This window comes from Sus scrofa, chromosome 3 (genome assembly GCF_054392235.1).
Source record: "Sus scrofa isolate SSC_HxYL_T2T_F1_AM1 chromosome 3, Sscrofa_HxYL_maternal_Yorkshire_Landrace_v2.0, whole genome shotgun sequence".
NCBI classification, from domain to species: domain Eukaryota; kingdom Metazoa; phylum Chordata; class Mammalia; order Artiodactyla; family Suidae; genus Sus; species Sus scrofa.
This window is the reverse complement of record NC_139385.1, coordinates 91069032-91091261: the sequence shown is the minus strand read 5'-3', so window position 1 is coordinate 91091261 and position 22230 is coordinate 91069032. Positions and strand designations below refer to the sequence as shown.

General features: G+C 48.4%; 2 protein-coding genes across 17 annotated transcripts in view; both read left to right on the top strand.

Annotated features, from left to right (window-relative positions):
* EHBP1 (EH domain binding protein 1) overlaps positions 1–8868 on the top strand; it is a 350789-nt gene extending 341921 nt beyond the window's left edge. For all 15 annotated transcript variants that reach the window (XM_085019092.1, XM_085019090.1, XM_085019086.1 and 12 more), the window contains 3 exons: positions 1112–1185; positions 7446–7560; positions 7781–8868. In XM_085019092.1, coding sequence (XP_084875218.1) covers positions 1112–1185; positions 7446–7560; positions 7781–7871 — 280 coding nt within the window. In that variant the 3' untranslated portion in view covers positions 7872–8868. The remainder of the gene's footprint in view (positions 1–1111; positions 1186–7445; positions 7561–7780) is intronic.
* Positions 8869–10463: 1595 nt separating this feature from the next.
* Positions 10464–19979, top strand: OTX1 (orthodenticle homeobox 1). Of its 2 annotated transcripts, none has more exons than XM_085019125.1 (5): positions 10464–12506; positions 13569–13637; positions 15209–15414; positions 16293–16444; positions 17687–19979. In XM_085019125.1, the coding sequence occupies exons 3-5, from the start codon at positions 15318–15320 to the stop codon at positions 18506–18508; spliced, it is 1071 nt and encodes a 356-aa protein (XP_084875251.1). In that variant the 5' UTR covers positions 10464–12506; positions 13569–13637; positions 15209–15317; the 3' UTR covers positions 18509–19979. The 2 variants fall into 2 exon arrangements, with proteins under 2 accessions (XP_084875251.1, XP_003125144.1); XM_003125096.5 differs by lacking the exon at positions 10464–12506 and adding an exon at positions 13146–13213.
* Positions 19980–22230: the final 2251 nt, after the last annotated feature.

Genomic DNA, 22230 nt, shown 5'->3' with positions numbered 1-22230 from the left:
CTTTTCATCATTGTTGTCTTTGGGGTTTCATATTTACTAGCCTTAGTTTTTTTCCTTTCCTTGGAGATTTTAGTATATTTTATATAAAAATAAATTTAAAAATAGTATGTAACCAGTTTTCATCTGAACAGTAAGACTTTTAAAATAGAGTAATATGTACTGAAAAAAAAAAAAAACACTTACTACATAGAAAACCAAATAATATAAACAATTTTTGAGTTTAAGAAATCACTTGTGCACAGAAAAGGATGTTTCGTTTATATTAAGGGTTAGATTAAGGGTTAGAGGGAAAAGAAATATAAAACTGACATCAATTTTTCAATTAAAAATTAAAATAACTTTTAATAAGGACAAACGTATCTTTGTATTCTCAGCTGATGTTACCCTAAATTTTTAGATAAAAGAATAATGACTTACACAGAAGTAACCTTTTTATAATTGCAAGAATTACAGTAAAATAGAGACTAGACCAAATGTAAGCATTCTTAGTCTTTAGCATTTAGTTCACAGAGAACTTAATGTGTGTTCCTTTTTCTCACTAGCAATGTTCTTATATTATGCCATGTAGTGTGGGAAGAAGCAGGCTTACATGTTTTATTTTAGTGAAAAACTCTATTTTTGTCATTTCTGCCATGTTTGAACTTGATAAGAGTTATGAAGAAGCACAGAACTTAAGTAATCTTGGCTTTTTAATTGTCTCTATATTAAATTTGTACTTTAATATAGTGCAAAATTTAGTACTTTCATGTTTCCTTCTCTCTTTTCACATGGAGTTCTAGGCAAAAAGAGTGTTTATTGTAAACGATGAAGAATGTTTTACAATATAGTCTTATACCTAGCACTTAATACAAGAAGCATTGAAGAATGAGACTACTTATCCAGAGATTAAAATTACTTCTGTGCAAATTCAAAATTGAAGGAGAAAAATAATAGCACTAGTAAATATTCAACCTGAGGAAGGTTTTAGGTTTGTGTATCATTTGTTTAGAGTAGCTTAAAGTTAAAGAGAAAAGTCAGTTATGAGTCCTAAAATCAATGTAACCTAAAGGTTCTTTTAAGTGTTTAATGATTTAGTAATTAGCATATTGATGAACTTTTGCAACTTGCCTAGGGAAAAAGAACATGATTTAGAACGACGGTATGAGCTGCTGAATCGGGAATTGCGGGCAATGCTGGCCATTGAAGGTAAGAAATGCCATGGCAGAGTGAGGTATGTGAGGTGTCAGTTGTCAAAGAGTTTTAAAGAGTGTAGTGTACTGCTGCTGGTCTCCAGTAGGTGTGGTCTGCCAAGGGACCTACAAGAATTGCAAATCAATGCCTTTGAGTCAGAAGACAATAGTCCTGTAAAACCTAAGGACCCTAATTCAGATCATCATTATACTTGCTGTTAAACATGAAATTGTCTTAACTTTTGTCAGTAAGCTTAAATGTTCATAAAATGGAAAATATAAGTAGATACATGATTTCATTACATTTTACTGTATGCAATTTAAAGTTGTTACCACTTGAAAGTTTGAGAAAGATTTATCGTTTTGATTTTTCACATTCAGACTCTAAATTTCATCTTAATATTTAATTGATGTCAATAAAATATATCACTGCCCAGTCTACTATGGTTCCAACTCCTATTAAGTGAATATTTAGGCAAAGATTCAGGCATATGAGATAAATGAAACATTTTCACACTTTACATAAAACTTTTAAATGAATTACGTGTAGAGTAATCCTTAGCATGGTTCATAATGTTGATAAGCATCACCTAGTTTAACTATGGCATTTACTATATATGATTTTTTTTTTTTAATTCTTAGGTATTTTAGAACACTGTTCTCCTCATAACTCTTAGTTGAAAATGTCTTATAGTTCAAAGATGTCTGCTTAAAAGCTAATCCTCTGGGCTCTGTAAAATGGACCTTTTGTCTAATCAATGCAAATTGATTTTCCTATTCTGTATTGACCTCTTAACCCATTGACTGTCCATGGTAATTTCTTTCTTCACCTGATAAGGTACCTGCTCCATAAGAGGTCAATTCTAATTAGTTCAGAAACTGGAAATTTAAGTTTGTAAGAGAAAGACAAATGAAACCATATATTTTTAAATTTAAATTAATATTGCTATAAAATAAAATATATGATATTTGTCTAAATAGAATCTTATACATTTATAGAATTTTTTTGTACTTTTGTATCTCTAATCTCATTTGATAAATAAGACGGACAACATTATGGTATATTCTAATTTAGAAATTAGATTTACTTTATTTAAGAGGCTTCAGATAGCTAATTCCCTTCAAGGGGCTATCAAATTATAGCACTGATAATGACTATAAAATTTGTCAAAATTATTTAAGAAGTTCTGTGAAACTTGCCATTGAAATAAAATGTACAAATATCCAAAATGTATGTTTCCTCTTGATACAATAGTTATGGTATAGTCTATAAAAGAGATTGGAAAGCTAAATAGTTGAAAAGGTAGATATAGCAAATACTATCTATATGGTATGTATATGTATATATAATATAAAATGTATGTGTATATAGTATGTATAATGTGTAACTCAGCATACAGTTTATTCTTTATAGATTCATTATATATTATGCTCAATACAGAGTATTACAATTTTTTTATCCATTCTCTCATGTATATTAAGTTAAGTCATCCCTAAAATATAGCTTGATAGAATACAGTTGACTTGTAAGGTAGATATTGCTTCTATCCCAAGACCACTATTATTACTAAATAGTACTGTCTTTGAAGGAGGGCTATGATACATATAAAACATTAACAGCTTCATTGGCAATCCTATCCCCATGTAGTTGACTTACAATCTTAAATAATCTAGCATTTGTCTGGTTGCTCCTCTTGTACATACAGAAGAGCATCAGAAAGTAATACTGCTGAGGATGAGGGGGAAAAAAAATAGTGTTTTTCTTTTCAGACACCTTTAATATAGTCATTACTTTTAAAAAGTTTTATTCTGTTCTATTTGTTAAATTAATATGATTGTCCCATATGTGATTGTGCCTTAAATTTCTCAGCCAGTTTCTATTGCTGGTTGAGGGATAAAAAGAGATTTGAGAAAAGAAGCAGCCTGTTGATTACAAATAAAGACACTTTTTCAGAGAGAGGCCTGTCCCACTAGCCTGGGCAATAGGTGTCTGGGCTGTCCTAGAAAGACACCGATCATTGTGATCACCAGTTCTTTGAAGGCAGTGTCTGCTGAGCCAGCCCTTAGAATGGACACACATGCAGTTTAGTACTCTTTTGGAGTGTTAAAACAGGCAACACTAATTAGTTTTATTTTGCATTCCTTTGTTTTAAAGTTCGTTCCTCTTTTCTTTCCCATCCCTTCTACTTAGTAGCCATAAGACGGTTTTTGTAAGAAATCAGCTAAAATATTTTCAAATACACTGTTACTGAAACCATTCACCAGGAGAAAAGCACAGAATATTAACAGCCATAGCACATCAAAAGAAATATTAACAGCTTGGTTTAAAAGCAAAATAATAATAATAATAAGTATATCCATTCTTCTGAGAATCCACAATCACTTTGGCCTGTTTTTCACCTTTTTTTCCCTGAGGTGTTTTCATAGCAGGAGTTTCACTCTACTGAGCTAAATTGTGGGATCCCTTAAGCTAACAAATGTCTTTCAGATACTTTCCCTATAGTTTTTTTGTTCCAGATTATTTAATGCCCCCTTAGGAAAGATAAATTCATTTCTGCACACGTTGGGGTAGGCTTTTGGAAAGTGGTGTGTTCATTTTCTGCACAAGAAATGGATCTTCTCTAGGATTTTGTACATCTTGATTTATTCTTGGCTTAGAGTTTGAAGTGGGTGCTCTTCTAAAGGGATTTATGCATAGGTTCACTATTTTTGTAGTTATGGTTTATATGATAAGCTTTTTATATTTAAAATCAATATGTAATCCTGTGGAGGAGCTTATCCCCTAAAACCCCATTTGTAAATCTATTTTAGCTTTGTTACACAGCACAGCCACAGTCTTCCATAGATTGATTAGGTACAGCGGTAGAATCCTATCAAATGGCCTGCTCTGATGATGATGCAAACTCTTTCAGGATTGCTAGTTGACTGGAACTAAAGATAAGACTTGACTGCAATCCCCCAATGTGCTCTTTACAAAACTAGTGTTAATTTTCATCAAAGTGCCAGGCTTATTTATAGTGGCAAGGTTGAAGGTTTACTACAAGAACTTTGGGTCCTTTCTATTAAAGTGTTTATAGATATTTCTTTTGCCTTTTTTCCAAAGTAATTATCAACTTCAGCAAATAAACTGAATCAAGGAATGAATAATTGGCCCTATATATAAAAAAAGAGTTTTTAAATTAACAAAACAGCTCAATGCAGATAGACATAAACAGAATCTCTTTATTTCAACACTTTGGCTCAAATGCAGCATCAAAACTTAATCCTATTTGTTGTGAGAGGATATGGCTTTTGTAGCAAAAGTACACTGGAACCTTTAAATTAATCAGAACCCACATTGTAGTCTGTCCAACCCCAAGTCAATGCATCTAGCTAGCTCTTATAGGTGAGGAATCCTTTCCTAAAATGCATAACAGGTAACATAAACTTACATGCAGGCTTTTAGAATATGGCATTACATCTAGGTGAAGCTATTTAAGAGGGGATTTTTTTATTTTTAAATATAGATTTGAACATACTAATATAAACATTGATCAATTTTAAAGGTATTATTAATTGTTTAAAAATCATCAAAGTGGTTTACTTAATTTCCCAACTTAGCGTTCAAATATGTGTGTGAATCTATATAAATTTCTCCTGTGAGAAAGCAAATCCATAATAAAGTAATTTTACTAGTGTAAAATCCACTCACTGTGCATAGCTATTTTCTCTACAATTTGACTGATAATTTGAAGATAGATATTAATGTAGTGACAAATTTAATCTGAAAAATCCTATAAATTTACGCTGGAACATTTTAAATTCTAATGTCAGTTAAATTTGTGAAATGATGAAAATTACCTAAATATTCATAACTTTAAAATGTTCTTGTTACAGTTATGGGAAATGTCATAACTGAGCTAGGAAAAAGTTAAGATTTTAAAAATTATTCAACACTTAAGGGATTAAAAAAATAAAAGTTAAAGAAATCTTTATTTCTAATTATTTAAACCTTAAAAGTGAATGGTCAAGTACAGAGAAGGAATAATTTAATTAAGATTATGTGTCTGTTGTTAAAATGTATTTTTTCTTCATTCAAATAATATTTTTTCAACCTAAATATATTTTTAAAGTATGTGGTAGAGAAAATTTATTTCCTAGCAATAAAGCTCTTATCAAAATGTTTTGGAAGTAAAGAGTTAGAAACTAAGGTTATAATCGGAATGATTTCTTGAGTTTGGAAATGGAAAAATTAATATTGGTAATCGTAATAATTACAAAATTTAGTTACAAATTTTTTAACAAATTTAGCAAGTTTTTCTGAGTTAATACTTCTAGAACCATAGTTACCTGAAATTAGACTAGATGATCTTTAAAATCTTTTCAACCTGGAGAGTCTATTAATTTGTCTGCTGTGTAGAATGAAACTAAGAACAAGAACCAGATTAGAAAATTGTCCAGCATTCCTGACCTCAGCTGCATTTAAATCTAAGGAATAAAATTGTGATAGATATGGCTTTCCTTCAATTTTGCTGTTTCATTATTATTTTTTAAATTCTTATATTCAGAAAAAAAACTTACCACAGTAATAGTTTTTTATTCCTCTCTATACAGTAGAATATTTAGCTTCTTTTTTTTAATAAGAATGTAACGTGACCAATTATTTAATGTACTTACTTGTCAGATGTTTTGTATCGAATGTGGATAATTAATGTATGGCATGGTTCATACATGTATGTGTCTGCATGTATTTGAGCTTAAAAACGAAAGGAATAGTGATAAAATAGAATAAACTAGTCTAGCTTTTTGCTGATATTCTTCCCTTTATTGCATGATGATGCATCTAATTTTTAATTTGTAAATACAAGATAGAATTCACTCTAGCACCATTTGCTTTCATAAAGCTGCTGGGCAGTTTGCTGTCTTGAATAAATTTTGCTTTGGAGGGGGTCAGGGGGATTTGAACCAGCACATTCTTGTGTGGTTTGTGAAGATTCACATGGTAACCAGCGGTGTGCATTGTTAGGTTTATCTGAATAAGCACCAGCCATGTGAGTTTTAACATGATTGCCCAGGGCAATGGAGAGAGAAGAGAGAAACCAGAAAGGATTGCACTCCTCTCTTTTTTTGGGAAGTGGCATTTGCTGGGGGAGGGAGGCTACAGGAGTCATCGGTATTTTTTTCTTTCTTTTTTTTTCTTTTTTAAAGCTGGTGTCCTGTTTCCCTCTAGGTCCTCATTTGTTCAGCTATCTGCCTCATCATCTACTTCTTCTTTTCATTGTTTACCTTCCTAATGAGGGAGGCGGGGTAGACTGAGGGTTGATTGACAGCTACAAGCCCTTACAGTCTGGCCTGAGAGCAGTTGGCTTCGGTTTCAAAAGTGCTTTAAATGTTCGATTTGGTCCTGTTTTTATTAAACGAAACTGCTGCTCATCTTAAGGAAATTATCAGAACAGTAAAGATTAGGAAATAAATTATTGGGGGCCTAAAATCTTCAAAAAACTGCCTCTACCCCTGGAAGGAGCACTGCCCATCGGATTTTCCAACCTTAGCATGGGGTTTCAAAAAAGAAGTATGTAATTTTTCCTTTGCAAAAGTGCTTTGATTTGAAACCACCCAGCAAACCTCTCCAAAAGAAAACTGGCTGTGATGCGATCGAGAGCTGCAGTGTAATATTGCAGAGCAAATTTATTTTTTACTTCAAAGAAAAATGCTAATTAGCCGATTCACTACTTTTAAAGTTATTGTGAAGCATATGGCGCCCAGTGTGAGATACATCCAACTGCTAAAATAGAGCGAAGAGGAAATTAGCGAAGAATGGGCTGTATGGGGTGAGCATGGGGGTGGGGGAGGAGGATAGGTTCTCAGGCAGATTCTCTAGCCTTTTCAGAATGATTTTATCGTCCATCTCTGCTTCCCGCCTCCTCATTTACCCACATCCCCCACCACCAACCCTCGGGCCGAGCTTTTCTGGGCCTCCAGCTCTCCTCCCCCACTTTGGCTGAAATCAGGTGCGCACCTCCGGCTGGCCACCAGCGCACACCTGGTCTCTTGCAGGTTCCAGCCGAGCCGTGGCACTATCCCTCTACGGAAAATATTTACAAAGTATGGGTTTTAGGCTGAAATCCTCACCAGGATGGCCAAAACTCCCCGTAAAACACTAGCCGTTGGCTCTGTAATATGGTTTGCCTGGAAATACAAGGGAACTGGAAAAGGCGGGAAAAGGAGGTGGGGTGGGGGGCCGGGTGTGCAGAGGCCCTGCGGGTGGGTGGGTAACAAGCCTCCTGTCCTCTGCAGATTGGCAGAAGACCGAGGCCCAGAAGCGTCGCGAGCAACTCCTGCTGGATGAGCTGGTGGCCCTAGTGGACAAGCGCGATGCGCTCGTCAGGGACCTGGACGCGCAGGAGAAGCAGTAAGTGGGTGGTGGGATCCGTGTGGAGGCTCTGCTGCCTGCTGAGGGGCTGAGAAGTTTTCGAGAAGTTCATTCCGGAGGTCTCCGGTGGGCTAGGGCAGCCTCCCGTTTGGCCCCGCCGCGATCCCAGTTCCTTCTGGGGCTCAGAATGTGGGTGAGAGGGGAATGCTGCTCTGCCCTCCACGAAGAAGAATAATTTGATTTCCTGTTTGACCCGCAGGGCTGAAGAAGAAGATGAACATTTGGAGCGAACTCTGGAGCAAAACAAAGGCAAGATGGCCAAGAAAGAAGAGAAATGTGTTCTTCAGTAGCAGCCAGACCAGAATCTTGCCCAACATTTTATTAGTCTTAGGTTCCCAGACTGGAAAAAGTCAGACTCCTTGTTGATTTAAAACTTTTAACATTTTGTTCAGCTAGATTGTACTTCTTTACCACCACCACCACCACCACCACCACCCCTTTTCCTCCCTCCTTTCCTGATAATATACAGAACTATGAAATAGCTTTGTTTAAGGATTTTTTTGTGTGAGTTAATCGTTTCCTAGAAATCATGTGAAATAGATTTGCACAGACATCTTGTGGGTGATTGGTTTTGGTAGTGTTCAAGAAACTGTTCAAAGAAGAAAGAAAAGAAAACTCTTTCCCTCGTTTTTCCCCCTCATTTTTTGATGGGAGGAAAATTCAAAACATTTTCATTGTTGTCCTTGTTGTTAATAGCATAATGAGGGGTGGGAGGGGGTTAAGGGGGGCATAAGGAAAATGTCATGAATGATTTTTTTTCCCAGTCCTGCCATATGTAACATTGACTCTGTTACTGAAATTTTATAGTTAGATCATATTCAATTTACCTATTAAACTATGTTCTATTTACCAGTGGGATTTTCTGCCATTGTTTTGCATTTCACTGTAAGAATAATAGAGTTCTCCTCTGCTTTCTTCAGAGGATGACCCTTTAACATAGCCTGTGATTTGAAGGTGAGCTGTAAGGATGGGACTAATTGACATGCATCAGTTTACAAAGACAGTCTTATCTTCTGAGAATGCGCCATCTTTTCCTCTAGATAATTATTTATTACATATAACTTGGTTCCTATAATTTGTTGGGTCTCAAAATTGGCTCAAGTATGCTGTTAATATTTATTCTGTATTGATAAAGTCTGTCTTGCCAATATGAGTAAATCCTCCAATTAATATTTTCTTCTTTAGCATAGCAGTGTCATTTTTTTTGTGAAAATGGTTATCTGTTTATTTATTATGATACTGAGTCATATATAAATTTTCAATAAAAGCAGAAACTTTCTTACCTTATATACTGCTGCTACTTCTTTGCAATGAAAACTTGACATTGGTTTGAGGAGAAGTTTTTGTATTCATAAGACTTTTCATGTGGGGGGAAAAAATGCTCCTCTTGAAAGCAGGGCAATATATGGGGCTGTATTTGGAGCTAAGTTACACCACCCTAGAGGGGTCCTGCTGACACTCGAATTAGAATTGAAAAGCAATTAGTCATATTTTCTTAAGCTGTGTAAACCATTATCTTTTAGAGGGTCATCTCTGTTAAAGATTTGATGAAATGTGTGGTTCCACAGCACTGGGTGGGGGGAGTAATATTTTGTGGTTTTCAACTGCTACAGTTTTGCACCCAGATGAGGAAGACCTATGACTTCTGATAACCAGGAAGACTGTTAGTGCTGAAGTGAAAGGAAGAGGGTTATTGTTGGAGGGGTGGGGGAGGGTGTGTGCGAGTGTATGTATGAGATGAGGGAAAGGGAACTCTGAACAAGAAGTTCTAGGCTGCAAAAAAACAAAAAAACTGAAAAACAAAAAACGGGGTTTTACGATAGTTTATATCACTCTTCTACAGAGGTGTGGAAACAAAGAAAGCTCGTTCAACAAGTCTGGAAACAGAGAAAACAGGCCACTAGCATTTATACGTTAGCCTAGATCATACATACATAAATATATACACATATACATATATGTACATATACATACAAATGTTTCTACCTTTAACACACAAATTTCTTTTGAAAAGTATGCAGCAGCCAGACTTTCAAAATGCTAATAAAACCTTGCTACGGTAGAATTTCTTCATGACAAGGATATTAAGAAGTTATTGAAAAGTTATCGGAACTAAACGAAATCAGGTATTTGCCCTCTTGATTCGAGTAGGAGGGTAGAGGGAGCTGCCTTTCCCTGGGGGAAGCTCTCAGAACCGGCTCCAACCCCAGGGAAGCCGGCAGACGGAAACCGCCAGCCCGGAGCAGCCTGGGGCTTGAGCTACCCGCGTCACCCACTCCATTCGCGCCGGATTCGGATTCGCGGAATCTCCCCTCCCGCAGAGCCTGGCAAAGAGGCGGCTCCCCAAGCCGCTCCCAACCTGCCAAAGGACAAACCTTTGCTGGTCCCAGATTTGCTGCCCCTCTCCCTGCCCATCCTGCCTCAATCCCGAGCCTCGAGGGGGGTTCCATTTGGGCTACTCTGTGGCGCCCGCACGCCCCGCAGTGGCGGCGCAGCGCGGCCCCCGGGGACCGTCGGGGTCAGGCCCGCGGCGAGGGCGCTGCGTCCGGATTTCATCTCGTGGTGCCCAGAGGCTGTTTCCTGGGCGCGGGCGCCAGCCCAGCACGTCGGGAAGCCGGGAACCCGAAAGCTCGCGCTTTTCGCGCGGCGGGAGAAACGATGCTGTGGGCACGGGGGTCGCCGAGGAGTGTTGGCAGGAGCTGGTTTCAGCTCAGCCCGCGGGCCGGTGCAGAACTTCCGCCCCTGGCCAGGATCCCACGGTCCCCGGTCCCGGAGCCAAACCCCTCCCCCTCTCCCAAGTGTCCTCCAGAGTCTGGCCCGGCCTCGAGGTCACCTGGATGCTAGAGCCAGGGCCCAGATCCCACGCCCCCTTCCCCAGCCCTGGGGCCTTGAGTAGAGTCCACAAGTCCTCTCGGTCGAGGCTCCCTCTTCTCCGCGAGATGCGGCCGTTGCTGGAATGGTCGCGGCTATTGGCTCAGCGTCTCCCACCTGGATATTTGCCTAGCGACGGCCGCCTCGGTCCTTTATGCCGCATACAAGAAACTTTCATCTCAGTGTCTCCCTCTCTACTCTCCTCCCTCTCCCCTCTCCTCTCTCTCCCTTTCTTCTCTTAATCCAGGGGTTTTATAGGTTGAGCATTAAGAAAATTCGCCTGCATTTTGGGATTAGATAAATACTCTCATTAGGGGGGGAAAAATCGTGCTACGTGATACCTCCCAACTTCCTCGAGACCGCGGCAGCATCTGGAACCCGTAGCGCCGGGCTCCCGCGTGGCGGGCCCTGGGGACCGCCTGAGCACATTCCAGCGCGCATAGCCGCCCCACCTCGCCGCTTCGGACCTCTGCCCGGCGCCACAGCTGCAGGCGAAACAGGGCCAGGAGGAGGCAGGAGTGCGAGAGTTTGCGGGACTGGGACAGGGCACGCACCCCGGCCCAGGAGGGCTAACCTCAGCACACTGCGCTCAGGCCCGGCCTGGGGCAGCGCCGGGCCAGGTACTAGGAGCCGCCGAAGCTCACCCCAGGGCGCCCGCACACTCTCCCCCCGCAAACCAGTGCTCTCCAACCCGCTCCTTTCCCCGGAAACGAAGGCGGGGGTGGCTTTCGTTTCTTTCCTTAAATCTCTGCGTATCTTGGGGACTCGGAGCCCCTGGCCTCGCGGGCTACTCCCCGCGGGGGGCCTGCGTGAGCCTAAGGTGTGTCCCCGCTCGGGTCAGCGCTGCGCTCTGCGCAGTTTCTTTTCCTCTTAAGGCTTTTTCTTTTTCATGTTTTTCCTTTTCTCTCGTTCTTTTATTGTTTTCTCTCTTTTTCTTTCCCTTTTGTGAATGGGCCGCGGTGTCTTTGTTCTGGAGAGAAGCGCCCGTGTCGCTGACTTTTGTGAACCAGAGAAGGATCTTGTAAAACCTTTTCTCCTTCATACTCCCCCACTCTCACCCCTCCTCTTTTGCTCCTTTGATTAGATGTTCCCTCATCGTCAAAAAAAAAATGTAATTTCGTTAGTCTGGCGGCCACTTTCTTTGAACATTAGCTCGCTTTCAGCTCCAACTTCAATTAGAAGGAGTTGATTTTGAGAGATCAACAAAAGAACCGACCAAAGCCTTATTAAAGGTCCTAAGAAGATCTCCCGGGTCCTTTGAGAAGCAGTTAAGGAAACAGTGTGCCCTCCATCATATTCTGTTACCGTATTTTATTCGGACTCCAAAGGAAAGTGTCGCTTGGGGGAGGGGGAAGCACTTTGATGAACGGCGGCCGCGGCCCCCTTTCACTCAGCGGGCTCCCCCTTCCTTTTCCACCTCCTCGCCCCGCGCCGGGTCTGCTCTCGGTGCCCGACCCCGAGGCCCAACAGTGCCGGCACTCCCCACCGCGAAGCGCCCGGCGGCTCCTTGACTCGCCCTCACACTTATTTCAGTTCAAACTTTTCACTCCGCCTGTTGGGCTGGAAGGGAGGCGGGGGGATTAGGAAGATGCGGTAGGAATTCCTCGAAAGGGAGAAAAGTCGTGCCTAATATTCAGGAGGAGGTGCCATTTAAAAGAATTGCCTTGTTCAGTGTTAGAGCGAAAACACTTTTTTTGCTCTTTGAAAAGTCCACCCAGGTAGAGGTGTTTGAGAAGTTTGTTCGACTGGGAAATGGGCTTCGCCAGTACGAACAATCCGGGGAGATCGCCTCAAGGAGGCTCTTGCGGAATGAGGAAAAGAAATTGAGGGCGGGGGTCTGTGGCTGCGTTTTCCACCAGATTGTCCCTAGAAGAAGGAGACCTAAAAGGAGACAATGTGAAAGAGAAAGTTTCCTATCCAAATCTTTCGATTCAGAAGTTAAGTGTGTGTGCAAGGGGGAGGGGACTCTGGGCTCCAACATTTCAGAAGAAGCGTTTCGAATTTGCAAACACTCTTCACGGAGACTGGAAACCCCAGGAGACGCCGAAGAGCAGGTAAGCGGCGGTGCCTCCCCTACGGGTGCTGTTCCGGAACGCCGGAGTCCTGAGGCGCCGAGGCGGGATCTGCGCACTAGGAGCTGCTCCCGCGCTCGGCAAAGTAGCCTGTGCCGGCACGAGCCGCCCGCGGCGTCCGTCTGCAGGTGGTGGCGCGGTGGATGAAGACGCTGGGACCCAAAGCGCGGGGAGAGGGGCTCCGGGGTCCACGGGCCGCCGAGCCGGGTGGCGCGCCGGAGAGCGAGGGAACCGGTTTTCCAGCACCTCGCCTCCTTTCAGCCACTCCCTCTAGGGCGCCGAAAGGGCGAGAGAAGGGCGGGGGTCCCCGGGGCGGCCTTGGGACTAGCATCCCCCTCCGCGGCCTGGGCTCCCGCGCTGCGCTGGCTTTCCTCGCCTTGCTCCGCGCCGCGTTTGCCAGCCAAGCCCCTGAGTTAGCGCGCGACCGGGGCGGGGCGGGCGGGCGGTGAGGGCGGGGTGCAGGGGGCGGGGGAGGGCGGGGGCGCGCGGAGGTAACCCCCGGCTCGTGCTGCCATTGCCCGGTTCCCTGTCACTCAGCCCGCGCGGGGCCCGGGATTGGCAGCCTCGCCCCGTTACGCACTCACCTCGCGTTCACATACCCGGGGAGGGCAGTAGAAAGGTGATCAATCTTCATCAGGCTACATTTCCAATCACCTAAACAACCCAGCGAGACAAGCCACTCCGACAAGGTAAATCGCTTGATTTATTTAGTTTGCAAAGTGCCTCTGCAGGACTTCCCCAGCCCCCACCGCCTCCACGCTGCACAGAGTGGAACCGCAGCCGAGAGCCACCTCCCAACTCTGCCCCTCTTACCCCACCCTCCTCCTTGCGGCCCCTTGGCGCGGTCTCGGGCGAGGTAGTCTCGGGAGCGTGTAGGGCTTTGCAAACAAAGTGTCCGTGCAATAAAGTGAAACCTGGAGGGACACGCACAAAGCCACTGGAAAGAAAGAGAAGGGGAGGAGGGAAGTTGGAAGAAAGAAATCCGGGGGGCCTAGACCTACCGCCCAGCCCGGCGGGTAATTCCTGTGTGGCTCTGTTTTGCAGGTTGGCTGCGCAGAGGGTCAGTGTGAGGGCTCGAGGTAGATGGTGAGCCGCCCCGGCAGCTGAGGGCAGGTAAGAAGAAAGCCGCGGGCCGCCCGGGACTCTGGGAATGAACGCGTCGGTTGCTCTTGCCTCCCCCTTTCCAAATGGGTCCCCGCTTCCTAGGTCCCCGGCACGTGGGCGGGGCTGGGGAGCGGCCTGGCTCCCCTCTTGGTGAGCGGAGGACCCCAGAGCTCTGCTGAGGCCCCGCGCCCCTCCCCCGCCTCCTCCGAAGTAAAGAGCTGAAGTGCTAAGTTTGAAGAAAGTCTTTGAAAACTCACGCTGTAGCCTAGCAGAGTCGCGGCGGCTGAGTTACATTCTCCTCTGGCCGTAGAGCCCCCGCTTTTTCCCTTCTGTCGCCTTCCCTGCAAACTGGGTTCCCCGGCCTAGGCCGTGGGTCTGATGGGGATAGGACCGGGCGTCTTCTTTAGCTCTTCCTTCCCGAAACTCCCTAGCCCGGGTCCCAGGCCTGCTTTGAGTTTCCGTGAAGCGGGATGACGCGACAGGTCCTCTTGGGCCTCATCCCCACTCCCCCAGAGCCACTTCCTGACCCCTGATTGTAGCGCCTCAGTTTGGGGATAACCAGAGAAACCAAGCTTCGACCCTCCAGCCCGGGTCAGCGCAAGCCACGCTGCCGGGGCCTTAGTTCTCTAGTCTCGATAGGGTCCCGGGGCCAAGAGTTCAGCTAGTAGGATAGGCAGGCAGTGCACCGGAGCTGCTGCGCTTAGGCCTCCCAAAGCCGCCGACCCTTGAGGGAGCTGGCCCGGTCACTTTTCACCCCCGCCGGGACCCGATTGTCCGCAGCCAGGAAAGATCATAAAGAAGGACCACCTTGCGCTGGCGAAGAAGGATTGCGGATGTGGCGAGGCGCCCCTGACCTCAGCCCACGTCTTAGAACCGCCACCTCTACAGGGGCCCTTTCTGTTCGCTTTTCCAGAACCTGGGCCAGTAACTGTGGTTGAGATGTGGGTAGGATTCGGGGTAAGCAATCTTTGGGCGGCTGGGAGCAGAGAGGTCAATTGAGACTGTGGGGTCTGGAGCCGGGGAACCAGCTCCGGAGACCTTGAAAGGAACGTTCTCTCCTAAGTAGGCAGTGGGTCCCAGAGAGGCCCAGGCGCTGCCAGCCCTCCGCAGTGCCTCACCTAGGCTCTCTCGTGTCTACCTGTTCGTCCCACTTTAAAAACATTTGTAACAAACTGAAACAACCGCTCCTGTTCTGGGCCGACTATCGCGTGGGCGCTGCGAATAATGTTTGCTTGTTCAGAGTGAGGCCGGCTCCGACCCGACCAAGAATTTTGCCTAGACTTGGGACCTAGTGCATTCTGTAGTTCAGGCTCTGACCTCCCAAATTTGGCCCTGATTTTAACCTTTCCTCATTCCTAGAGTCGCCCTATTCCAAGCCCCAAAAGAGGAAATGACGATCCAGGAAAGTTTACTTTTCTAAGAAGCCTTGGCCTTTGGGCCTCAATGGAGCCGAGTTGACCGCCCTGCATAGTTCCATAATCTACTCCCCCTTCCCCATCCTGTGACTCCTTGCCTCCGACAAGACTAGGAAGCTGTGATGGCTCAGAATGATGGTTTCTGCATATATCCTGTCTTCATAGGCCTGGCCCCAGACGCAACAGAGCTTGAAGGACTTCGCAGTGGGAGGCCCGCACTGCGCCTGGCCCAGGCCCCCTGGATCCGTCGGGGCGCCTCCACCCAGCTGTTAGCATGATGTCTTACCTCAAACAACCCCCATACGGAATGAATGGGCTGGGACTGGCTGGTCCAGCCATGGACCTCCTGCACCCCTCTGTGGGCTATCCCGGTGAGCACCAGTCCCTGCAAATCTTGGGGACCCCCGGCTTCTGGAGTTTGAGCACAGGCTTGTCCCAAAGCAGGTCCAGGGAGCCGGTTGCCTAGTCTTCTCATGCAATGCAGGGCACAGCAGTCGGTGAGGAGGGCCAGGGCAGCCAAACGTGAGAAGCAGGGGTCACACCGGCCCCCTGTCTCTTGTTGTGGCCTCACTGCCAACCCAGGATTTGTTTCCCATGGGTGGCTTTTTTTGTTTGTTTTTGGTGTGTCTCTATGTGTGTGTGAAACTATGCTTTTCCCCCAACATTGAATGAGGAATCTGGACACTTAGCTAGGCCCTAACAGGAAGGGCCAGGACTTGCCTTATGCAAAACGACTGGCTGAGCTGAGGAAGGGAGATTTACCCCCCAATTAAATTGTCCTCTAGAGTGGTGGCTTGCACCAACTTCTGCACTGCTGGACGACTTAAGCCAAATCCTGGCTTTCTTTTCTAGCTCTCATTCCTTCACTCCCATTTATTCCCTCTGAAAATGTTTTCCAGGATGCGTTTCTGCATACCCCTTCCCCATCCTGCAGCTAGGGACAGTGTTGGAGGGTGGCAGTGAAGGAAGATTGTATAACATCTCTTCCTTTCTTAACTTCCAAGAGGCAGGGAAGGGGGGCATCCCAGGAGTGTTAGAGACACTGGCTCCCAGTAACACGTATGCGACGGTTTTCTCCCACCTGTGGCCTTTCGGCTCGGCTTTCGGCGCGGTGTGGGAGGAGAGTTACTTTTGCTTGGAGTTTAGCTTTCTTTTGCAATGGCCTAGTTCAGGGCTTGCCCGACCGTGTCCTCTAGCGCGAGCCTGCGTGGCCACCTCTGAACCGAGGCTCCTCCTCGTTTCCCCTCAGCCACCCCGAGGAAGCAGCGGCGGGAGCGCACTACCTTCACGCGCTCTCAGCTGGACGTGCTCGAGGCGCTCTTTGCCAAGACTCGCTACCCTGATATCTTCATGCGCGAGGAGGTGGCGCTCAAGATCAATCTGCCAGAGTCCAGGGTCCAGGTGCGTGCGCCCGCGGCTCCATGGTCTGGGGAGGGGTGCTGCGGCCGGTCGGAGAGGGTCTGGGAAGGGTGGTCTGGTGTCGGGGCGGGCTTACAGGCTGGGCAGCCCCTCTCAGACTCCCCCTAGCGCTGGGCCGGGGCCTGGAAGAGTGGCCAAAGTTAAGCTACCTTAAAGCCCTGGATTTGGCCCTGCGCTGTCCAAAGTATTTTTTTAGGATTTCAGGAAGGCAAATGAGGCTCTGGAAAGTAACGTGCTCTTGCCCCGGCCTCTTTGGCTGCCCCAGGACTTGGCAGTTTCCCTTGGGGTCCTAAATTCTGCCTCTGACCTTGCCTTGCATCTCGAGGATCTTGGAAATGGAAGGGTGGGGCTTGAGCCTGGTGCCCTGACTGGAGGGTTGATCCTGACGGGTAGTGCGAATTTGATTAGACATCTCCTTTGCCCAGAGAGGATGCCTAACTCAAAACCTGGTTACCAGCTTTGCGGTTTTTGTTTTTGTGAGGAAAGAGCCCTGAGAACACTGTTTGGATTTTAATTCAGAACTCTCCTCAAAGTACTTTTATCTTGCCTTCTCTCCCGGAGGCTCAAGAAAGCAGGAATGCCATGCCATGTACCGGGCCCTATAACAGGATCGAAAACTTTATGACTGTACTATTTCGTTCCCCACTTGGAGACAGGAAGTCCAACGAAATTCTGCCCAAGTTTCCTACCCTAGTCCCCCGAGTGTTGCCTCTGTTCAGCCTCCTGGCCTTGCTCCTGCTCCCACCCAAACTCTCTTGCCCTGCCCAGCACCAGGCCTCCAGGGGCCGACTGGCCCTTCCTCAGACTTGGTGACTGTCCCGCACTCTGCAGCTTGGTCTGTGCCTCTCTGCAGTCTCCTGAGCTCTATTCATAGAAGACAGGGCCTCCAAACATACACGGGGTTGTTGGGAAGCAGCCAACGGCAGCAGTTTAGAGACGGCTGAACTTCTGGCTGGACAAACGCAAATGTTCCGCCCTACGGCAGGGTTGCGCTGGGGGTGGGGAGGTGCACATCTCTACTTTGCCAGAGGAGTCTTTGAGCAGAAGGTTGGGGGAGGGTGGAGCAGCTGAGAATGCAGAGTCTGGCAGGGCCAGAGCTGGGGAGGGGCGGACGCTCGGATACGAGAGGGATACGGATCCTCGGCCGGGTGGTGGTCCAAGGGGGCGGGAGAATGGCAAGCCTTACTTGCCCCCTGACATCTTATCCCCACCCGGCCGCTGCAGGTCTGGTTCAAGAACCGCCGCGCCAAGTGTCGCCAGCAGCAGCAGAGCGGGAGCGGGACCAAGAGCCGCCCAGCCAAGAAGAAGTCGTCTCCGGTGCGGGAGAGCTCGGGCTCTGAGAGCAGCGGCCAGTTCACACCGCCCGCTGTGTCCAGCTCCGCCTCGTCCTCTAGCTCCGCATCAAGCGCCTCCGCCAACCCAGCGGCTGCAGCGGCTGCAGGCCTGGGCGGGAACCCGGCGGTGGCAGTTCCGTCGTCGTTGAGTACGCCGGCTGCCTCCTCCATCTGGAGTCCGGCCTCCATCTCGCCGGGCTCAGCGCCTGCGTCCGTATCGGTGCCCGAGCCTTTGGCCGCCCCAAGCAACGCATCGTGTATGCAGCGCTCGGTCGCTGCAGGCGCTGCCTCGGCCGCAGCCTCCTATCCTATGTCCTATGGCCAGGGCGGCAGCTATGGCCAGGGCTACCCCGCGCCCTCCTCTTCTTACTTTGGCGGCGTGGACTGCAGCTCATACCTAGCGCCCATGCATTCGCACCACCACCCGCACCAGCTCAGCCCTATGGCACCCTCCTCCATGGCGAGCCACCATCACCATCATCCCCACGCGCACCACCCGCTGAGCCAGTCCTCAGGCCACCACCATCACCACCACCACCACCACCACCACCAGGGCTACGGCGGCTCGGGTCTCGCCTTCAACTCTGCCGACTGCTTGGATTACAAGGAGCCTGGTGCCGCTGCCGCATCTTCCGCTTGGAAACTCAACTTCAACTCACCTGACTGTCTGGACTATAAGGACCAAGCCTCATGGAGGTTTCAGGTCTTGTGAGCCCAGGAGTGGGAGGAAGAGGAGAAGAAACGCAACTACCTGCGCCCTCCGTGGTCCCCATCCTGTTGCTGCTGCTGCTGCACGCCCGCCTTTGCCTAGGCTTCTCCAGACCTGAAATTTCATGCCCCCAAAAGATGCCCATTGCTGCACTGCCGCCCTCATCTTTGTACCATTTGCTTGGGGGGTGTACAAATCATGCCCGCCCCTTGGATGAGGGGACCGGTGCTTCGGCTTTGGCCCACGAGTTCTCCACAGGAGAGCTGTGTGCTCCCCTCCCTCCTCAACCCCTAACGATTTCCCAAGTCACCCTCTTCCAGTCTTTCTGGACAGTTTTTATGCACTTGCAGCCTTTGGAGGCTCTTCGCTCTGACTTGCTGTTTGAGCCCTACACTTTAATTTATTCTTTCTGGACACTGGAGTCACTAACTGGCATGTGTCTGCCCAATGGAGTGCACCCACGCTCTACTCCAAATCAAGACAACCACTAAGTGTTTCTCGCGTGCAGACTGCCGCCCCTTCAGCTGCCCTCCGCCCCGCTCCCCGCCAGCAGGACAGAGTTTTCTGGTATTTCCTTCAACCCAGCCGGATGCGCTGGGTCCAGGCCCGAGGGAGGAGCGCGGCCCTAGCCTCTCGCGCACAGCCCCGCCCTGCGTAGAACTGGCTCAGGCTTCCGCCCCGGCGGGAATGCTGTACATAGTCGGTCCGTTCCATGGACCACTTAAACTTTTTAGTTGCTGTTGGTTGAACTGAGCATATCTCGTCTTAGAGCCCAAGAAATAGAACTTTAAGATATATACAGCACATATATATATATACACATATATATAAAACAAAAGCAAAAAATATTTTCCCTCTGTCCCCCTTCCTCTCCTCAAGTGATGGCGCTTTTACTTTTTCAGTTGCAAAGCTTCCCTGCCCTCTCATACCTTCTCCCTCTGTGTATTTATTAAAGAGAAACTTTTGGTTTCAGGAAGCTGCGCGCGGAGGATCGGAGGATCGGGAGGGTCTGGGAGTGTGGAGGAGGAAAGAGCCAAGTCAGGGTACAGGGGAGGTGGCTGGCTGGGCGGGGGTGCAGGACTGAGCCCTTTACCAGGTTTAAGCACAGGGTCGCAGTTCCGGCTTAGAGACCCAAACCAAAAAGAAAACAAAAAAATACAGAATTATTGAAAAACAAACAAGCCCAGGCCCCAAACCCCGGTTCAGTTCCCCTGTCGGCTTCTCTGTCTTTAAGCAATCCTGTTTTGTCTAGTGAGTTTTTAGTGCACCTTCATTCTTCGAAATCTGCGGAGAGCCCGCGCCTGTATATCAATTTTGGCTTTGGCCGTTTTGTCCAGTAGGTGGGAAAGGAATTTGTAAATTTGATTTGTCCGATGTGAAGATCGCAAATTACTTGTTGAAATGTAAGGCAGTCCCCCTTCTCCCCCTTTATCTACATTATTTCCCCAAAATAAATGCAAATTAATGAACGGCTTGTCAGTGTTGCTCTTCTGATTCCAGCCCAGGCCCTGGTCTTGGATGGGTGGGTGAGGGGGCTAAAAAGAGGGAAACCCCTGTGTTAACAACCCGCGTGTTAATAACTTGTGTGAAGCTGGAGGCCAAAAGGAGTCCCCAGAATCGCTCTCTTAGGGAGGGTCTTCCCTCCTGGTCAGCCCGGGCTCTTCCCCCAGGCGTTTTGACCCCGCTTCCCCTCTCGCCATCCAGGACAGAGACAGGTGTCAGTACTCAATTCCCGAAGCAATTCCTTTCTCTTCAGAGGCAGGAGCCTGGCACTGATTTCTTCACCCTAATTGCCTGCACCAGAAAGAAGAGGGGGAGGGGAAGAGGGTTGGGAGGCGGGAAAGGATAGCTCTGTAATGCTCTCAGAGCTGAGCCAAAAGGAAAAGAAAACAAAACGACAAAAAAAAAAACGACCCATGTCTTGCATGTTGGCAGCAGACAACCTTCCTTTCTGCTGAGCTGTCCCAGGTGGCTTCACGGAGGCTGGGGGACTCCAAGTCATCCCTTCCACACGTGCTAAGATGTCCCTTTAAATCTTCAAACCCCTGCCAGAAATACCCGAACTATCTTTATTCGTATTGTGAAGTTTCTATAAAGCGTAAATACAAAATCTAGAAAAGTCCATAGGGACGCGTTTCACTTTGGCCGGGAAAGAAGACTCCCGGCTTGCAGCAGGGGGTCGGAAGTCCTGTACCACCTTCCCCTGAAGACGACCGGGGTGGCTTAGGGATTAGGGATCCTCTAGAAGACCCAGAGTCCAGACTTTGGTCTGAAACCTCTTAGGTATAAGGCCCAGAAGTTGCTCAACTTGTCCACGAGCGGGAAGGAAATAAGGAAACAACGAAAAGTTTCCTGCGAAGTCACTGACACACCCTACTCTTTTTATTCTGTGTGAGACCGAGTTTGGAGAACGACCCCCTCCTCCAGGGTCCAGCGCCGAGCAAGGTCTCAGGGCTGCGAACCCCGGCTGGAGAGAAGCCTTCTCAGCCGCGTCCTCCCTCCGGACTCCGAAGGCCCGGCTCCGGCGCACCGCGCCTTCCCACTCCGCCAACCTCCGCATCCCCGACTCCTCAAAGGCCCGCAGGAGGGCGCAGCCGCGGCCCAGTAGAGCTTGGCCCCGGCGCCGGCCACGGAGGGAGGACCCGGCGCGTGGAGTCCGGGTGCGCCGTGGCCCCTGGGGTGGGGGGCCCGCGTGTGTCCGGGAGCCCGGGCTGGCGGCTGAAGCAAAGAGGCTTCCAGCTCGCGCGGCACGGGCCTGGGCACCCGAGCTGCAGGGCCTCTCTTCAGCCGACTCTGCCTGGCCCGCCCAGGGGCCTCCCCGCCTCTCCCAGGTGCCGCCGGGGCCACTCGAGGCCCAGGTGCTGGGCTGCCTCGGTCCGAAGCTCCCTGAGGCGGGTTCTGTGCGGCCCAGCTGTCCTCCAGGCTGCGCGGGGGAGTGAACCTCGGAGACCCGCCTCTGCACCCGCTCAGACTACTGTGTGGCCTGCGGAACAAGGTACCCAACCCCCCGGAACTCAGTTTCATCGCACTTGTTATTTGGCCCCACTTGGTCGGGGACGTGGCAGAACTTCACACTTTGGGCACAGGCTGCGCGCGGGTAGGTGAGACGCATCCCAGTGGCCGGGCCGCTCGGTGGTGCCTGGAAGCTTCGGCGCCTGCGTACCAAGGCAGACAGGGACCGGCGGCCAGGCGCACGGAGGCAGGGCCGGAGTTCCCGCCCGGGGAACAAGGCCTCGAGAAGAGGCACGTGCTTTTCCCAGGGCCTCTTAGCTGGCGCCGAGGCCCCGCGGTGCTGAGTGGAAACCAGGAGCGGGAAGCTGCTGGGGCACCTCAGGCACCCGGGATGCGGGGGCTTGGAGGAGCGGAGAAGGTGCGTGGCCGCGGCTGGGGAGGCCGGAGGTGGCCTGGCCGGAAAGGACGCCTACGCGGGCCCCGAGTCCCGGCGGCGGCGGGAGTCCGGTCCCTCCCGGCCCGGCCACCTGTTACAGGCAGGTTCTCTGAGAACCGTCCCCAGCGCGTCCTTCTTCTAGGGGAAGAGGTTTGTTCTATTTGGATTTTGGTGTTCGTGACGCAATGAAAGCAGGTAAAATTGAAGCAATTTAAGGAGATTAAGCAACTTCAGAACGTTTAGCAACGTTAAGACGTCAACAGTTTTCCCTGAGTGCTCAACGAAATCTCGATGTTTTCTGGTGGCTTGTGTTCTCCGCTCATTCTCGAGGGGCAAC